Raw genomic sequence first — 12,563 nt, forward strand, 5'->3', positions numbered from 1 at the left:
TCGTCACGTCACGACGTCAAACGAAAGCGACGCGCATGCGTAAAAGAGTTTCCGGGTTGCCTTCATCTGCCAGTCAGTCACAATTTCCCGCATTTGACTTGCGCTTATTATTATTCATGATAAAGGGAATTATGATAGATGAAATTACTACACAATACTTTCCACGTAGTGACCCGTGCGTCTGTCATTCTGTGTTAACTCTGGTTGCCTAGTCTTGTGTTAGCTGGCTAACTGTCTTAGCATGTTGCCTTCTCAAAAAGCTCGGTAAATCTTTTTTAAAGACATATTTCACCTCGCCATGACCAATTTGCGATGTCGGACGTTGGAAAGTGTACAGGTGGCTCAAGAGGAGGAGGAGGAGGAGGAGGAGGAGGAGGAGGAGGAGGAGGAGGAGGAGGAGGACAGCCCCCGACAAAACGTTGGTAAGGTATTAAAACTAACACAGCCCGCCCGCCCGCCCATGGTTGTTTACTGGTGACCTCTTTGGCTCACAAGTTTCTCCTCCCGAACTACGAAATGACGAAATAGTGGAGAAAGAGCTCGAAGAAACACACGTGAAAGGTGGCGAGGATGAAGAAGATTGCAAGCCGACAGAGGACGAGTCAAGCAAGCATTCGACTGTCACCTCGCCCAAACCGTCTGCGCGTAAGTTTGTTTAGAACGCTTGCCACACATTCTCTCTCAAACAACGGTCCTACAAGTGCTAAATGGTGTCATCAAAATGCCGCCCATGTATGCACCATTTCAACAGTCATACGTAATAGCTATTCTATCAACCCAAAACAATGTAGTTGCTACCCACGTTTGATCAGAATGTTGTTCTCATTTTCTGACTCCCAAATAGGAGTGCTAAATGGGACCATTTAGTGTCCCACACTCTTAGAATGGAAACTCTTATTTTTGCGCAGTGAGTACTTTTCAGCGTGTACTGAAGATCTCTCTGGGATGTTTGGCGGCGGTGGCGTGCGGCACGCTGTACGCCGCCTACTTGTCGGCGTTCCACGAGAGGAGGTTCTGGTTCTCCGGCAGACAGGTGGCTCGCGCCTTCGCCGCCGACGTCGAGGTTGCATTTCTCTTGAGCTCTTTTTCTCTGCCCTAGGAACTGGAGCGTGAGCTTACTTTCCAAGATGGCAGCGCCCTTTATTATTACTACTACAAACGCATGGTGGCGGCCACGTCGTTTGATCGAGGTGCGTCCCTCTCCGCCTGGACGTCAAATGGATTGTGGACTGAAGTCTTTGTGTGTGTGTGTGTGTGTGTGTGTGTGTGCGCGCGCGCGCTCAATAGCGTTCTACGAGCTGGCGACAGACGACGGGACTCTGGCGGGACAGAGCATCAACGCCGTGGAGCGTCTGTCCTTGTATCCCGAGCTCATCACCAGCTATATTTACAGAGTTTCCGGCAGCCAGGTCAGATCAAATCTTTGGCCTGCCACCGATGGGCCGAGAGCTCCAAACCAGGCGTGGGGTGGCCTGGCGTGGGGTGGCGTGGGGTGGCGTGGCGTGCCCTGGCGTGGCGTGACCTATTTCCGCGATGGCAGGACGTGGTGGAGCCCATCTACTTCTATGTGGGCTCGCTGCTGGCGCTGCAGGCGCTGTACGCCGCCGCGCTCTTTGCCTGCAGCTGGCTGATGAGCGGCACCTGGGCGGCCGGCGTGCTGGCCGTGGCCTGGTACGTGGTCAGCAGGTCAGTCGGGGACGGGGCGCCGTGGCTGTGGTCCCGAGCCGGGTTGGTCCCGAGCGGTCTGAGCGCTTCCGTCCCTCCTCGCCTCCCTCCCAGAGCGGACGGCACCAAAGTGGAGCAGGCGCTTCCTCTGCGGGAGAACTGGGCTCTGCCTTACTACGCCTGTCAGGTGGCCGCTCTCACGGGCTTCCTGTCCAGTCACCTGGGTCTGGCAGCTGAAGTGAGTGTTTTTTTTTGTTGAAGTTTGCCTTTTTTGTTGTTGCCTGAGTGTGAACCGTGACAGCGTTCCCTTCAGATGTTGTGCTATCTGACCATGAGCGCCACCACCTTCACCTTCCTGTTGCTATGGGAGCACAGCCACTACGTGCTCTTTGTCCAAGCCTTCTGCCTCTTCCTCTTGGACTCCCTGGACCTTGTTCCGCCTCGCAAGGTAACCCACCAACCGGACGGAGGCCGTCTTCCACATTTTGGCCCCACAAGGCTGCCCCCCCCCTCCCCCTCTCCCTCCCTCCCCTCCCTCCCCCCACCGGCAGATATCCGACATCCACAAGGTCTACGTGAGCTCCCTGCTGCCGGCCTTCTTCTTTGGCTTCAACAACGCGGCGCTGCTGGGCTCGCCGCTCCTCAGCCTCCTGATCGGTTCCGCTCTGGCCAAGTACCTGCAGGTAGGCCGCCGCCGCCGCCGCCGGGGAGAAGGGTCCGACGGAATAAGAGTCAGTGCCCCCCCTCCCCCGCCGGCTCCGTCTTGTTTTTCAGCGAAAGATGAAGAAAGGCCCTCTGATGGCCAGAGTGATCAAACTCTTGCTGCATTTCCACCTGGTCTTCACCACGGCCATCACCTTCAACTATTTCATCAAGGTACTGCTGAGATGTTGTCCATGTGCGTCATTGTGTGTGATTTGAAAAGAGAAAAGGGACAGGGATTTTGGGGCCGCTCTCCTTCCCATGCAGAAATGTGTCCCGGTGGGTGATGGTGAATTCATCCTGAAGTTTCTGGAGGTGAAGTTTGGCCTCAACGTAACGACGTAAGTCACGAGAGAGGACGCGTTGGCTCCGTCCCTCCGAGGAGGGTGCCGCTGGCTCCCGTCCGTCCCTCCGAGGAGGGTGCCGCTGGCTCCCGTCCGTCCCTCCGAGGAGGGTGCCGCTGGCTCCCGTCCGTCCGTCCGTCCGTCCGAGAAGGGGCCCGCTGGCTCCACGTGTGGATGGCTCCCGAGTATTTCCACTCATTTTGGACCTGTCTCTCTGTCTATGTTGGGCACGCGCCAGCGACTTTGTGAGCAACTTCCTGTTGTGCCAAGAGAGTCTCCGTTGTGCCACTCAGGATTTGTACGTGCGCCTCAGCCAGGCGTCCGTGCTGCCCTTTTACTTGCTGGTGCTGGCCGTCTGCGCGCTGTCCACGCTGCAGGCCGTCTTGGCCAAACTGGGGTCAGTCCGTCCCTCTCAGCTCAAACTCGTCTCTTCTGTCCTTCCCCTACGCCACGTCTCCCTCTAACCTCCCTCCTCAGGGGTGGGCCGGAGGAGCGGCGGCCCCGAGACGGCCAGGTGGGCCGGCGTCCCGAGGTGGTCTATCACGTCTTTCACACGTTGATCTTCGGCGGCCTGACGCTGATGTTCCACGGGTGCGTGTCTTGGCCGGGCGGGCGCGGGCTCCCTCGGCTCCGCTGGCGGACGCTTTGACCTTCTTCTCTCTGCCGCCCGCGCCAGGATGAAGTATTTGTGGACGCCGTACGTGTGCGCCTTCGCCGCGTTCGGCGTGTGTTCGCCGGACCTGTGGATGACCGTCTTTGGGTGGCTCCGGGTCAAGTCTATCCACCCCGTGGTGCTGGTGAGGAGGAGGATAGGGTTGAACCCGTGTCCATGTCATTTGATGTATTTCTTTGTCCGTGGCTTCCCCGCAGTCGCTCATCCTGAGCGCGGCCGTGCCCACCATCATCGGCTTCAGCCTGTGGCGGGAGGTGAGAGCATTCGCCGCGAACGCTGACGGAAGAGTGAAATGTGACACCCCCCCCCCGGGCCGACTGCTCCTTCCTAGTACTGCCCCCGCCTCCTCGCCGAGCTGTCCGAGCTTGAGGAATTCTACGACCCCGACACGGCCGAGATGATGGCGTGGATACGGTGAGGCTTTTGAAGTCCTATTTTTTTTTCTCTCCGCAAAACGCCCGATTGACGACGGCAGATGTCTCGCCGACAGGACCGGTCTCCCGGCGGCGGCCGTCTTCTCCGCCAGCCCCCAGCTCCTGGGCGCCGTCAAGTCGGGCTCGGGCGCCGCCGTCACCTGCTTGCCGCTGCATTCCGACGTGGACATGCTGAGGAGGAGCCGGGACGTGAGTTGGGAAGAGGGAGACAAGCCGTTGGGTTCTCTGGAGAGCCGTGACAAATGCTTTGAATGTCAATGACTGGACGACCATGGCAGTCGTACCAGGTGTACTCCATGCGCTCGGCGGAGGAGGTGTACAAAATCCTCACCTCCCGCAAGGCCAACTACGTGATCGTGGAGGAGTCCTTGTGCAACGAGCTGAGCCCGGAGCGCGGCTGCCGCATCAAGGATCTGCTGGACGTGGCCAACGGGCACGTGAGTTTCCCCGCCGCCAGCCAGGCCAACTTTGATGGCGGCGATGAGCTTGCCCGTGGCCTCTTTGCCGTAGGTGGTCCGAGATTACGGCCAGACGTACGCTTTCTCCAAACATGGGCGCTTCTGCCAAGAGATCAAGAGCAACCGCTCTCCCTACGCCAACTACTTTACACGCGTCTTCTGGAACCGCTCCTACCACATCTACCGAGTCAACGGCGTCATCTCATTCCAGTACTAGCGGGAGGAAGTTGAAAAAGGCTTGAAGGTAGAAGTCAAACATTGAAAAATCTCCTCCATTTTTTTTTTTTTTTTAACATTTTGACCCACTCTTTGACCGGCCCTTTCACCAAAGTATTATGTTTTATACATATGCACTTGAAAGAACATGAAAGCATGTAAGGCCAGTCAAAGAGCAAATTCCTATTGGGGCTCAGTCGCCCTGTAGTCTCGGTATACTGTCATTTATAAAATGTGCATTGACTGTTTGCTCAAGCTCGCTGTCATCTGGGAATAACAATGATGTCATCGTTTGTGGCAAAATGAATAAATGAGGATGATGATGACGACGGTAGCTTCTTTGGCCAAAGGGAAGCTGATTGGATAGGACTCGTATTGCATTTGCCTGGAATGTTTTGGCCTCTTGCTAATATTTTGCCTTCGCAGCACTTGTCCTGATGCCTTAAGTGATGGGAGTGTTGACTTTAAATGAATTGTTTGGTTTGTTTTTTCCCATGTCCTTGGTTATATTTGTGTCCAAATAAAAGGACATTTTTTCTATGATGGTCTGTGACTGTGTGATTCATATACCCTGTGGGGTAATTGACTTAAATTAGTGAAAGTGTATTTTTATAAATTCATTACGAAAATGCCACAAAATATTTTGTTTAACGCCTCAATTTATATACGAGTGTATATATATATAAATATGCGTAACATGGGCCGTTCCTTCCTTCCAAAGACAAACCGGAACCGGATGTCCCGGCGACACCGTGGCGATGCGCCGAATCAATTACGTGAGAAACAGCTACGCTATTTTGCCATCCCCGAATTTAGGTCCGCTTTGAGGTCTTTTACACTTTCCATGTTTTTCTAGTTCATAATTTCCTAAAAGAGGTAAGATAATTCACCTTTAGCTCTTCACGCTGAACTTTTAAGTTTGCTAGCTAGCGAGAAAATGAACTAAACGAAAGCTAACATAACAGAGGAGCGCTCGATTTGCTACATCGTTAGCACCGTGGAGGCGTACACGTCAATGTTATTGTAATGACGGCGTGGAATTCCCACCCGGTTGGTAATCTACACATGGAAAAAGTCAACCGTTTGTCTTTAGGATTTTCTTCTGTATACTTAAACTGGCTATCTCAAACTTAGTTGGCCACCAACGATTCTGAAATGACCCATTATTTTTATGGCCCTGGGAAAAAATGCGACCATGGATATGATGTCATCACGCCACATTATCATGACCGTCCTTTAACTTCTTTTTTCCTCTCTCTCGGATGGTTATTGAGCAGAGGAGGATGAGCGCGGAAGCGGCGGACCGGGTCGCCGCCGTGACCGGGGGCCGGCCCGGAACGCCCCTGCAGACTTCCTGGTTTGAGTTCCTCCTGGACTCATCCTTGCTGGAGAAACACCTGCAAAAGCCCAACCCCGGTGAGAGGCCCGCCCACCCGCGGCCGCCGCCGTCGTCGTCGTCTTTTTATCTCCATTCCCACGCGTGGAGCATAGCCACCCGTGCTTGCGCCTCCTCAGACCCGACGGGAGTGCAACTCATCGTCCAGTTCCTGGAGCAGGCCTCCAAGCCGTCGTTGAACGAGCAGAATCAGGTGCAGCCTCCCGTGGACAACCGCAGGAACCGCGCTTTGAAGCTGCTGGCGCTCAAGGTGGCGGCGTACGTCAAGTGGGATCTGGACGCGCTGGAGAAAGGGTGCGTTTTCATCTGCATGTCCACTAGGCCTGCTTTTTGCAACGGTCTTGCCTTGACTCAAATGGTAGAGGCCTGGACAAAAATAGGGTTTTTCTTTTCTCTTTTTTTTCCACCAACGGGTATCTCTCTTCGCGTCATTCTGCTTTCCCCCGTCGTCTCGTCAGCTTGACCATCCCCGTGTTGAACATGCTGCTGAACGAACTGCTGTGCGTCAGCAAAGTGCCGGCGGGCGTCAAGCACGTGGATCTGGATCTTTCCACTCTGCCGCCCACCACCGCCATGGCCGTCCTCATCTACAACCGTTGGTGAGAGACGACGGGCATTTTGGAAAGCGGGGAGAGCGCGTCCGCTGACTGACGTCTGTCTCCCTTGTTTCCCAGGGCCATCCGAACCATCGTGCTCAGCAGTTTTCCGGAGAAGCAAAGCAAACCGGGACCGCACCAGATGAACATGTAGGTTGTCTCCCGAAGCCACCCTCCCTCCATAAATCTGGCCCGTGACACGCAGACTCCAACGAGTTTGCGCTCTCCTGCAGGTTGAGCGTGGTGCAGCAGGAAAAGGAGATGACGGAGAACATCCTGGGCGTGGTGCGTGAGATCTTGCTCTGGCTCCCTGGCGCCCCGATGCCTTTTTCACCGTCGGTCGCTTTGGTCCAGTTAAAGGAACAGGCCAGTGATTCCATTAGCGTCCTGGAGGCGGCGCTGCACCTGAAGAAGGACTTTTACGTGCACACCACCAGGACCCTGGACCTGCTGGCCGCCGACAGCGGCGCCGCCAACGGCGAGACGGAATCCTCCACGGCGGGTCTCCGCGTGGGCGCCGACGAGCTGCACTGCCAGGTGGAATGTTTTTTTTTTTCTTTTCTTCTGCTAGATTTCAAGGCAGCCCGAACAAAGGTTCTTTATTTTCCACGTGGACGGATGATTTAAGTTTCCCGTGTCTTCCTCTTTTAGGTTCACTACGACTTGGGGGCCATTTTCTTCCAGCAAGGCTGCACGGACCAGCCGGCCTTTGAGAAAGCGCGGGAGCACTTCAGGCAGACCAAGGAGCTGTCCAAGAAGGTCCGTACGCTCTTTTTGCTCCCAAAATGGCAAAATTGGCCGCCTTTATTTTTGGAGCTCTCCAAGGAGGTCCGTACGCTCTTTTTGCTCCCAAAATGGCTCAACTGGCCCCCTTTTTTCCCCCCCAGCTGAATTGGGCAGCGCACGTCCACCTGGACCAAAGTCGTCTGGCCGGCTACCGGAACGCCTGCAAGGCTCTGACGGGAGACTGCGACTCGGGCGACTCTCAGACCACGCGCTACGACCAGATCAACGGCATGTTGGCGGCCCGCAACTACCAGGTGAGAGGGCTCCGCCATTGATATTGGGGCCCGCCGCGATGCCAACGTGTCAACGTGCCAACGCTGTCGCCGCCGCCGCCATCACCACCGGCGCAGGCGGTGGTGGACGCCTTCATCAAGGACAACGTCAGCCGCACTCTGCCCCAGCACTTCAGACGCTCCATTCTCCGGGAGCTCTTGTACAAGGCCCAGCGAGGGTGAGCCCACCGCCGGGCGCCGCCCCGCTTCGGGCGCCGTCCCGACATTAACCGCCCGCCCCCGGCAGCGAGACTTCGGACCCCGAGGCGGACGAGGTGTGCCGCCAGCTGTGCGTGTGCAACGGTGTGCGCGACGCCCTGGAGGGGGAAGTGCTGAGCGTGCGCTTCCAGCAGCTGCTGGCCAAGCCCGCCAAGCGCCTGGTGGACTTTGTTTTGCAGGTGAGGCTGTCCGATTGCGGGCGGCGTCCAAAGGATTGCGCCTAAAGAGCTCCCGTTCACAGGTGTGCACGCGCTCCCTGGAGACGGAGGAGCGCTTGTCCGAAAGGTCCAGGCGGAACGTGGCCATTTTCCTGCAGTGAGTCGCTCGCGGGGGCGGGCGGGAGCGGGCGTGGGCGGGCGGGAGCGGGCGGGCGGGGCTCCCTCCGACGTTGACCTTTTTTTTTGTTTCCTTTCCACACGTCAGCACGCTGTGCGAAAGCCTGGACGAGCCCTCCCTGGTCTCCAGCACGTCCTCCCACCCGCTCCTGGCGCGGATCCTGACGAAAGACGAGAGGATGGCGCTGGGCGAGCGCATGCGCCGGCGCTCGGCCAGCGTGGACCTGGGCGCCAAACCGCTGCCTTCCTTCTACGACGTTCCGGGTGAGCGCCCAGGAAGCCGACGGAGGCCCACGGAGGCCGTCCTCTGTCGGCCCCGCCCGCGCACCCTCCCGACTGACACGCCGTCCTCCGTCCAGCGGCGTCGCCCGGCGTCGGCATGGGGCGACTGGAGCAGGAACTCATCCTCTGCCAAGAGCCGCGGAGGATCCGGCAGATCCTCAACGAGCTCCACGACATCGCCGACAGAGCCTTTTGGAGGGTCAACGGCAAGGTAGACGACGGCGGCGGCGGCCAGTCCCGGCGGGCCGGCTCACCGACTCACCCCCGGCGGGCCGGCTCACCGACTCACCCCCGGCGTGCGTCCCTTTTTCTCCAGTGGGAGGTTCCTCCAGACTACATCAATGTGATCCTGGCCATCAAAGACAACCTGACCAGAGACCTGGTCTACATCTATATGGCCAAGGGCTTCCACTGCATAGCCATCAAGGTATGGCAGCCAATAGGGAGGGAGGGCTTCATCAATTCACCAATTGGTGCTTTTTCCACCCACTCCCCTTTTCAGGATTTCCCGCACGCGCGCCACCTCTTTTCGGCCTGCCTGGAGCTGGTGACAGAGTTCTCGCCGCGCCTTCGCCAAGTGGCGCTCAACGAAATGCTGCTGCTGGAGGTGCGGGCCCACGAGACGGCGGCGGCCGACGGCGCCGGCGGCGGCCGGGAGCGCCCGCCCGCAGACCTGGTCAGCAGAGTGCGCGGATACTTGGAGATGAGGATACGCGGTGGGTTTCCGCACTCATCTCGGGGGACGACAGGGACGCTTGAGGGCGGACGGCCTTTTTTTTTTTTTTTTTTCCCCCTTCCCCGCGCAGACCTTCCTCTCCGGCAAGTCGTCGGCGAGGAGTGCGTGGCCTTCATGTTGAACTGGAGGGAGAACGACTACTTGACGCTGCAGGCGCCTTCCTCGGCGGTCGGGAGCAACCCGTACGTCAAGGTGAGCGGAGCTTCTCTAACCACCCCCCCTGCCGTTTTGCCAATTTTGTCCTCCCCCGCCTGGTCAGCTGGGCCAGCTGCTGGCGTCCACCTGCAAGGAGCTCCCGGGGCCCAAGGAGAGCCGGCGCGCCGCCAAGGAGCTGTGGGAGGTGGTGGTGCAGATTTGCAGCGTCTCCGTGCAGCACAAGAGGAGCAGCGACGGACGCGTGGGACTGGTCAAGCACAGGGATTCGTCCGCCGGCATCTTGCCTCGGTAAGGTCCACGCCGCCGCCGCCGCCGAAATGGGGCTTGGCCAAAGCCGTCTCACGCCCCCCTTCTCCCAGGAGTAAATTGGTCACCTTCGTCAAGAAGATCCGGGTGAGTGGCCACCTCCCCCGCGTTCCACGCCGTGGCTTTTAGCGCGGCTGACCCGCCCACACGGCCTTCTCCCCCCCAGGAGCCGCTGGTGCTGACGGCGCTGATCTCGCTTTTTGTCAGGCTGCACGGCATCGTGGGGGTACGTACTCTAAAATGGAGCTGGGGGGCCCAATTTTCAGCCCGGCCTTCTGTCGTCCGCCGCAGGACGACATCGTCAACGAGGTGTCCGCCGAGCATCTGGCCATCTGGCCCTCCTCCCTGCCCAAGTAACCCACTCGAAGCCGCCTCGGCCGTTTGTCCGTCCGTCCCCGTCTGAAAGGCGGCCTCTGGCGTAGCATCCAGGCGGTGGACGTGGAGGCGGTGGCGGTGACCGCCAAGGAGCTGGTGACCTACGCCCTCACGCTCAACCCCAACAACCAATCGTGGCTGGTCACGCAGGCGGACATCTACTTTGGTAAGGGTGCGTCATCCTTGCGCCTCCCTTCCCACCGGCGCCGACCGTGGCCGTCTCTTGTCCTCGCAGCGACCAACCAGTACTCGGCCGCCCTCAACTCGTACCTGCAGGCCGGCGCCGCCTCCTCCGACTTCTTCGGCAAGGCGGTGGCGCCGGACGTCTACACGGAGCAGGTGGGGACCTCGGCCGGACGCCGGCCGGTGGCCGCGTTTGACACGTCGTCGTTGTCGTCCGCAGGTTCTGAAGAGGATGATCAAGTGCTGCTCCGTCATGAACTGCCACACGCAGGTGAGTTGCACGTCTCAAACGAAAGGGAACGGTGGACGGTAAAGCCCACGCAAGACAGTGGCTCGTTTTTGTTTTGTAGGTGGCCGTGCTGTGTCAGTTCCTGAGGGAAGTGGACTACATGACGGCGTTTAAAGCGCTCCAAGAGCAGAACAGGTCGGCCGCGCTTCCCTCGCCGTCGACCGCCCGCGACTGACCTCCTTTTTGCGTCCTTTGGCAACAGTCACGACGCCATGGACTCCTTGTACGACTACATCTGGGACGTCACCATCTTGGAATACCTGACGCGTATCCGCCTGTCCAATGTGTGGCTCATTAACGTCTAGGTAGAAATGGTCCTACGGAACCTTAACCGTGCTCAGACATCCACCACAAACGTGGCGAAGTTGAAAAGAGACAGATAGCGGTAAGAAAGAAAATTTAGAAAGTCTACGCGCCTCATTTGTTACCACGGGCACTTGATTTAGAAATCTCACTGGAATGGACGACGGTGTGGCATTTCAGATGAAGGCCATCGGTCAAGCGGAACTGAACACCAGCAACCCGCCGGAGGTTCTGCAGCTGGCGGCGCAAAAGCGCAAGAAGAGGTTCCTGCAGGCCATGGCCAAGCTCTACTTCTGATTCACCCTTTTTTTTTACTCCCCTGCCCATTGCATTTGTAAGTAAATAAATCCCTTTTGCACACATGCTAGTCCCGTCCCGTGCATGCCCCCCGCCGTAGGCCGTTTCTCAAGGACGGCGCTGGCGTGCTATTTCACCCAAAAAAAGCTAACGGGAATCAGACTAGTATCAAAAGAAAGTCTTCAAACACGTTTAACCAAAATAGTCATGACTTTTATTCGTTTTTTTCCAAAAACGGATGTGTAACAAAGAAGAAAAAAAAACTGTAAATGAGCGCACAAACCCTAACGCGTGGACGCCAGTCTGGATTTTCCCCGAGCAGCATACGAAAATGCCGTTCACAAGGTGGCGTGCTGAGTTATAAAGGCTCGAATTCTTTGCAGCAGTTCTTTTTTCACGCTGTCGGGAACCAATGCTGAAAGAGGAAAAGAACAATTTCAACCCTCCAAATGACCGATATGGCAAAAAAAGTTGAGGTCTATCACTCACCTCTCCCTTTGGGCGTGATTTCGGTGACGAGGTCCTCCACCGTGACGTGGTCCAAGCCCTTTTCTCGAATCACGTCTACGCGGGCACACGAAGGAAGGAAGGAAGGAAAGAAACGACTCAAGCGGCAGCTTGACAATACGCTCGGTGACGTGGTTACCTTTGCAGTGTGCCTTGAGCTGATCCTTCCAGCCGCACTCCACTAGTTTTGTCTTGAGTAATTCTTTCAACCTATGATAACAAATATTTACTTTTGAATACAAGACAGGCATGAAAAACTAAAGCTCTGAACCTCTGCTTTCCCCACTTTGTGCCAAGCAATTGGCTGGCAACTGGATATATCCCGCTTACTGCCCATATTTAAGCGCCCTTGACTCCAGCACCCCCCGCATGCATAAAAAGCGGGGAAGATGAATGATTGGTTAGCCGGAACAGACTCCTAAGCACGGTGGCGCATGCTAACTTTTAACGTGCAGGTGTACTTGGTGAAAAATAGCCTAGTCAGTGAACAGCGTATAACAAAGAGTATATACGTGTACATGATAAAAAAACGACATCCGTTATTGTGAATGAGTGCAGTTTCTCACTTCTCCCGCTCCCCCATTTCAATCATCTTTTGGTTAATGGCGGCCCTCATCTGCGAGTCCTTGCTCATGCCCTAATAGGGGATAAAGGGTAAAAAAAAAAGCACACAAGAAAGGCGTTTCGGCACGGTTTCAAAGATTGGAATTGCAAAATGGGTGTCGGTTTACCTTTCGCGTCGAGATGATACGCGCTGTTCCTCGTCTGGAATTGACCGGTCCAAAACATGGTCGAGTAACAATTTGTTCCGTCCCCTCCTCTCTGCTTTTAACTTACAAATACGCAAGGCTTAGCTCACTGTGTACATTTATAATACGTTGACTGTCTAGTATATATTTTTAATCGATGACATGAGCACAATTTAGAGTTTGAATGTGTTTGAACTGGTTTATAATGTAAATGAGGCCGACGCCTCTCTTTCGAGTAACGACGTGTGTCTGTGGTAGCTCAAGGCACACATCACGCATCTAGG

At 56.4% G+C, this 12,563-nt stretch overlaps 3 protein-coding genes across 5 annotated transcripts; 2 read left to right on the plus strand and 1 right to left on the minus strand.

Moving 5' to 3' along the window:
• The first annotated feature begins 24 nt into the window (after window positions 1-24).
• LOC144214583 (putative C-mannosyltransferase DPY19L4) lies at window positions 25-5,028 on the plus strand. The gene is made up of 19 exons (XM_077743107.1): window positions 25-427; window positions 570-645; window positions 909-1,033; window positions 1,100-1,190; window positions 1,288-1,409; window positions 1,541-1,686; window positions 1,780-1,903; window positions 1,979-2,113; window positions 2,217-2,348; window positions 2,440-2,541; window positions 2,635-2,708; window positions 2,950-3,108; window positions 3,189-3,302; window positions 3,388-3,508; window positions 3,582-3,638; window positions 3,716-3,798; window positions 3,875-4,007; window positions 4,097-4,255; window positions 4,329-5,028. Exons 1-19 carry the CDS (start codon window positions 299-301, stop codon window positions 4,491-4,493), a joined length of 2,247 nt encoding a protein of 748 aa, XP_077599233.1. The 5' UTR covers window positions 25-298; the 3' UTR covers window positions 4,494-5,028.
• A 178-nt stretch (window positions 5,029-5,206) lies between these two features.
• On the plus strand, window positions 5,207-11,086 carry ints8 (integrator complex subunit 8). Of its 2 annotated transcripts, none has more exons than XM_077743081.1 (28): window positions 5,207-5,268; window positions 5,770-5,908; window positions 6,008-6,182; window positions 6,347-6,487; window positions 6,563-6,634; window positions 6,718-6,769; window positions 6,839-7,021; window positions 7,136-7,243; window positions 7,372-7,524; window positions 7,621-7,721; window positions 7,790-7,940; window positions 8,003-8,076; window positions 8,185-8,360; window positions 8,456-8,589; window positions 8,695-8,805; window positions 8,881-9,094; window positions 9,185-9,306; window positions 9,374-9,558; window positions 9,630-9,663; window positions 9,743-9,802; window positions 9,868-9,929; window positions 9,999-10,117; window positions 10,187-10,290; window positions 10,355-10,405; window positions 10,485-10,558; window positions 10,626-10,690; window positions 10,765-10,808; window positions 10,907-11,086. In XM_077743081.1, the coding sequence occupies exons 1-28, from the start codon at window positions 5,251-5,253 to the stop codon at window positions 11,021-11,023; spliced, it is 3,039 nt and encodes a 1,012-aa protein (XP_077599207.1). In that variant the 5' UTR covers window positions 5,207-5,250; the 3' UTR covers window positions 11,024-11,086. The 2 variants fall into 2 exon arrangements, with proteins under 2 accessions (XP_077599207.1, XP_077599208.1); XM_077743082.1 differs by having other exon boundaries at window positions 5,225-5,368.
• Window positions 11,087-11,214: 128 nt separating this feature from the next.
• eny2 (ENY2 transcription and export complex 2 subunit) lies at window positions 11,215-12,533 on the minus strand. 2 transcript variants are annotated; one of them, XM_077743102.1, is made up of 5 exons: window positions 12,262-12,533; window positions 12,097-12,167; window positions 11,670-11,740; window positions 11,513-11,587; window positions 11,215-11,438 (listed from the first exon to the last, which is right to left on the minus strand). In XM_077743102.1, exons 2-5 carry the CDS (start codon window positions 12,162-12,164, stop codon window positions 11,362-11,364), a joined length of 291 nt encoding a protein of 96 aa, XP_077599228.1. In that variant the 5' UTR covers window positions 12,165-12,167; window positions 12,262-12,533; the 3' UTR covers window positions 11,215-11,361. The 2 variants fall into 2 exon arrangements, with proteins under 2 accessions (XP_077599228.1, XP_077599229.1); XM_077743103.1 differs by lacking the exon at window positions 12,262-12,533 and having other exon boundaries at window positions 12,097-12,255.
• Window positions 12,534-12,563: the final 30 nt, after the last annotated feature.

The sequence above is a fragment of the Stigmatopora nigra genome, chromosome 21 (assembly GCF_051989575.1).
Source record: "Stigmatopora nigra isolate UIUO_SnigA chromosome 21, RoL_Snig_1.1, whole genome shotgun sequence".
NCBI classification, from domain to species: Eukaryota; Metazoa; Chordata; class Actinopteri; order Syngnathiformes; family Syngnathidae; genus Stigmatopora; species Stigmatopora nigra.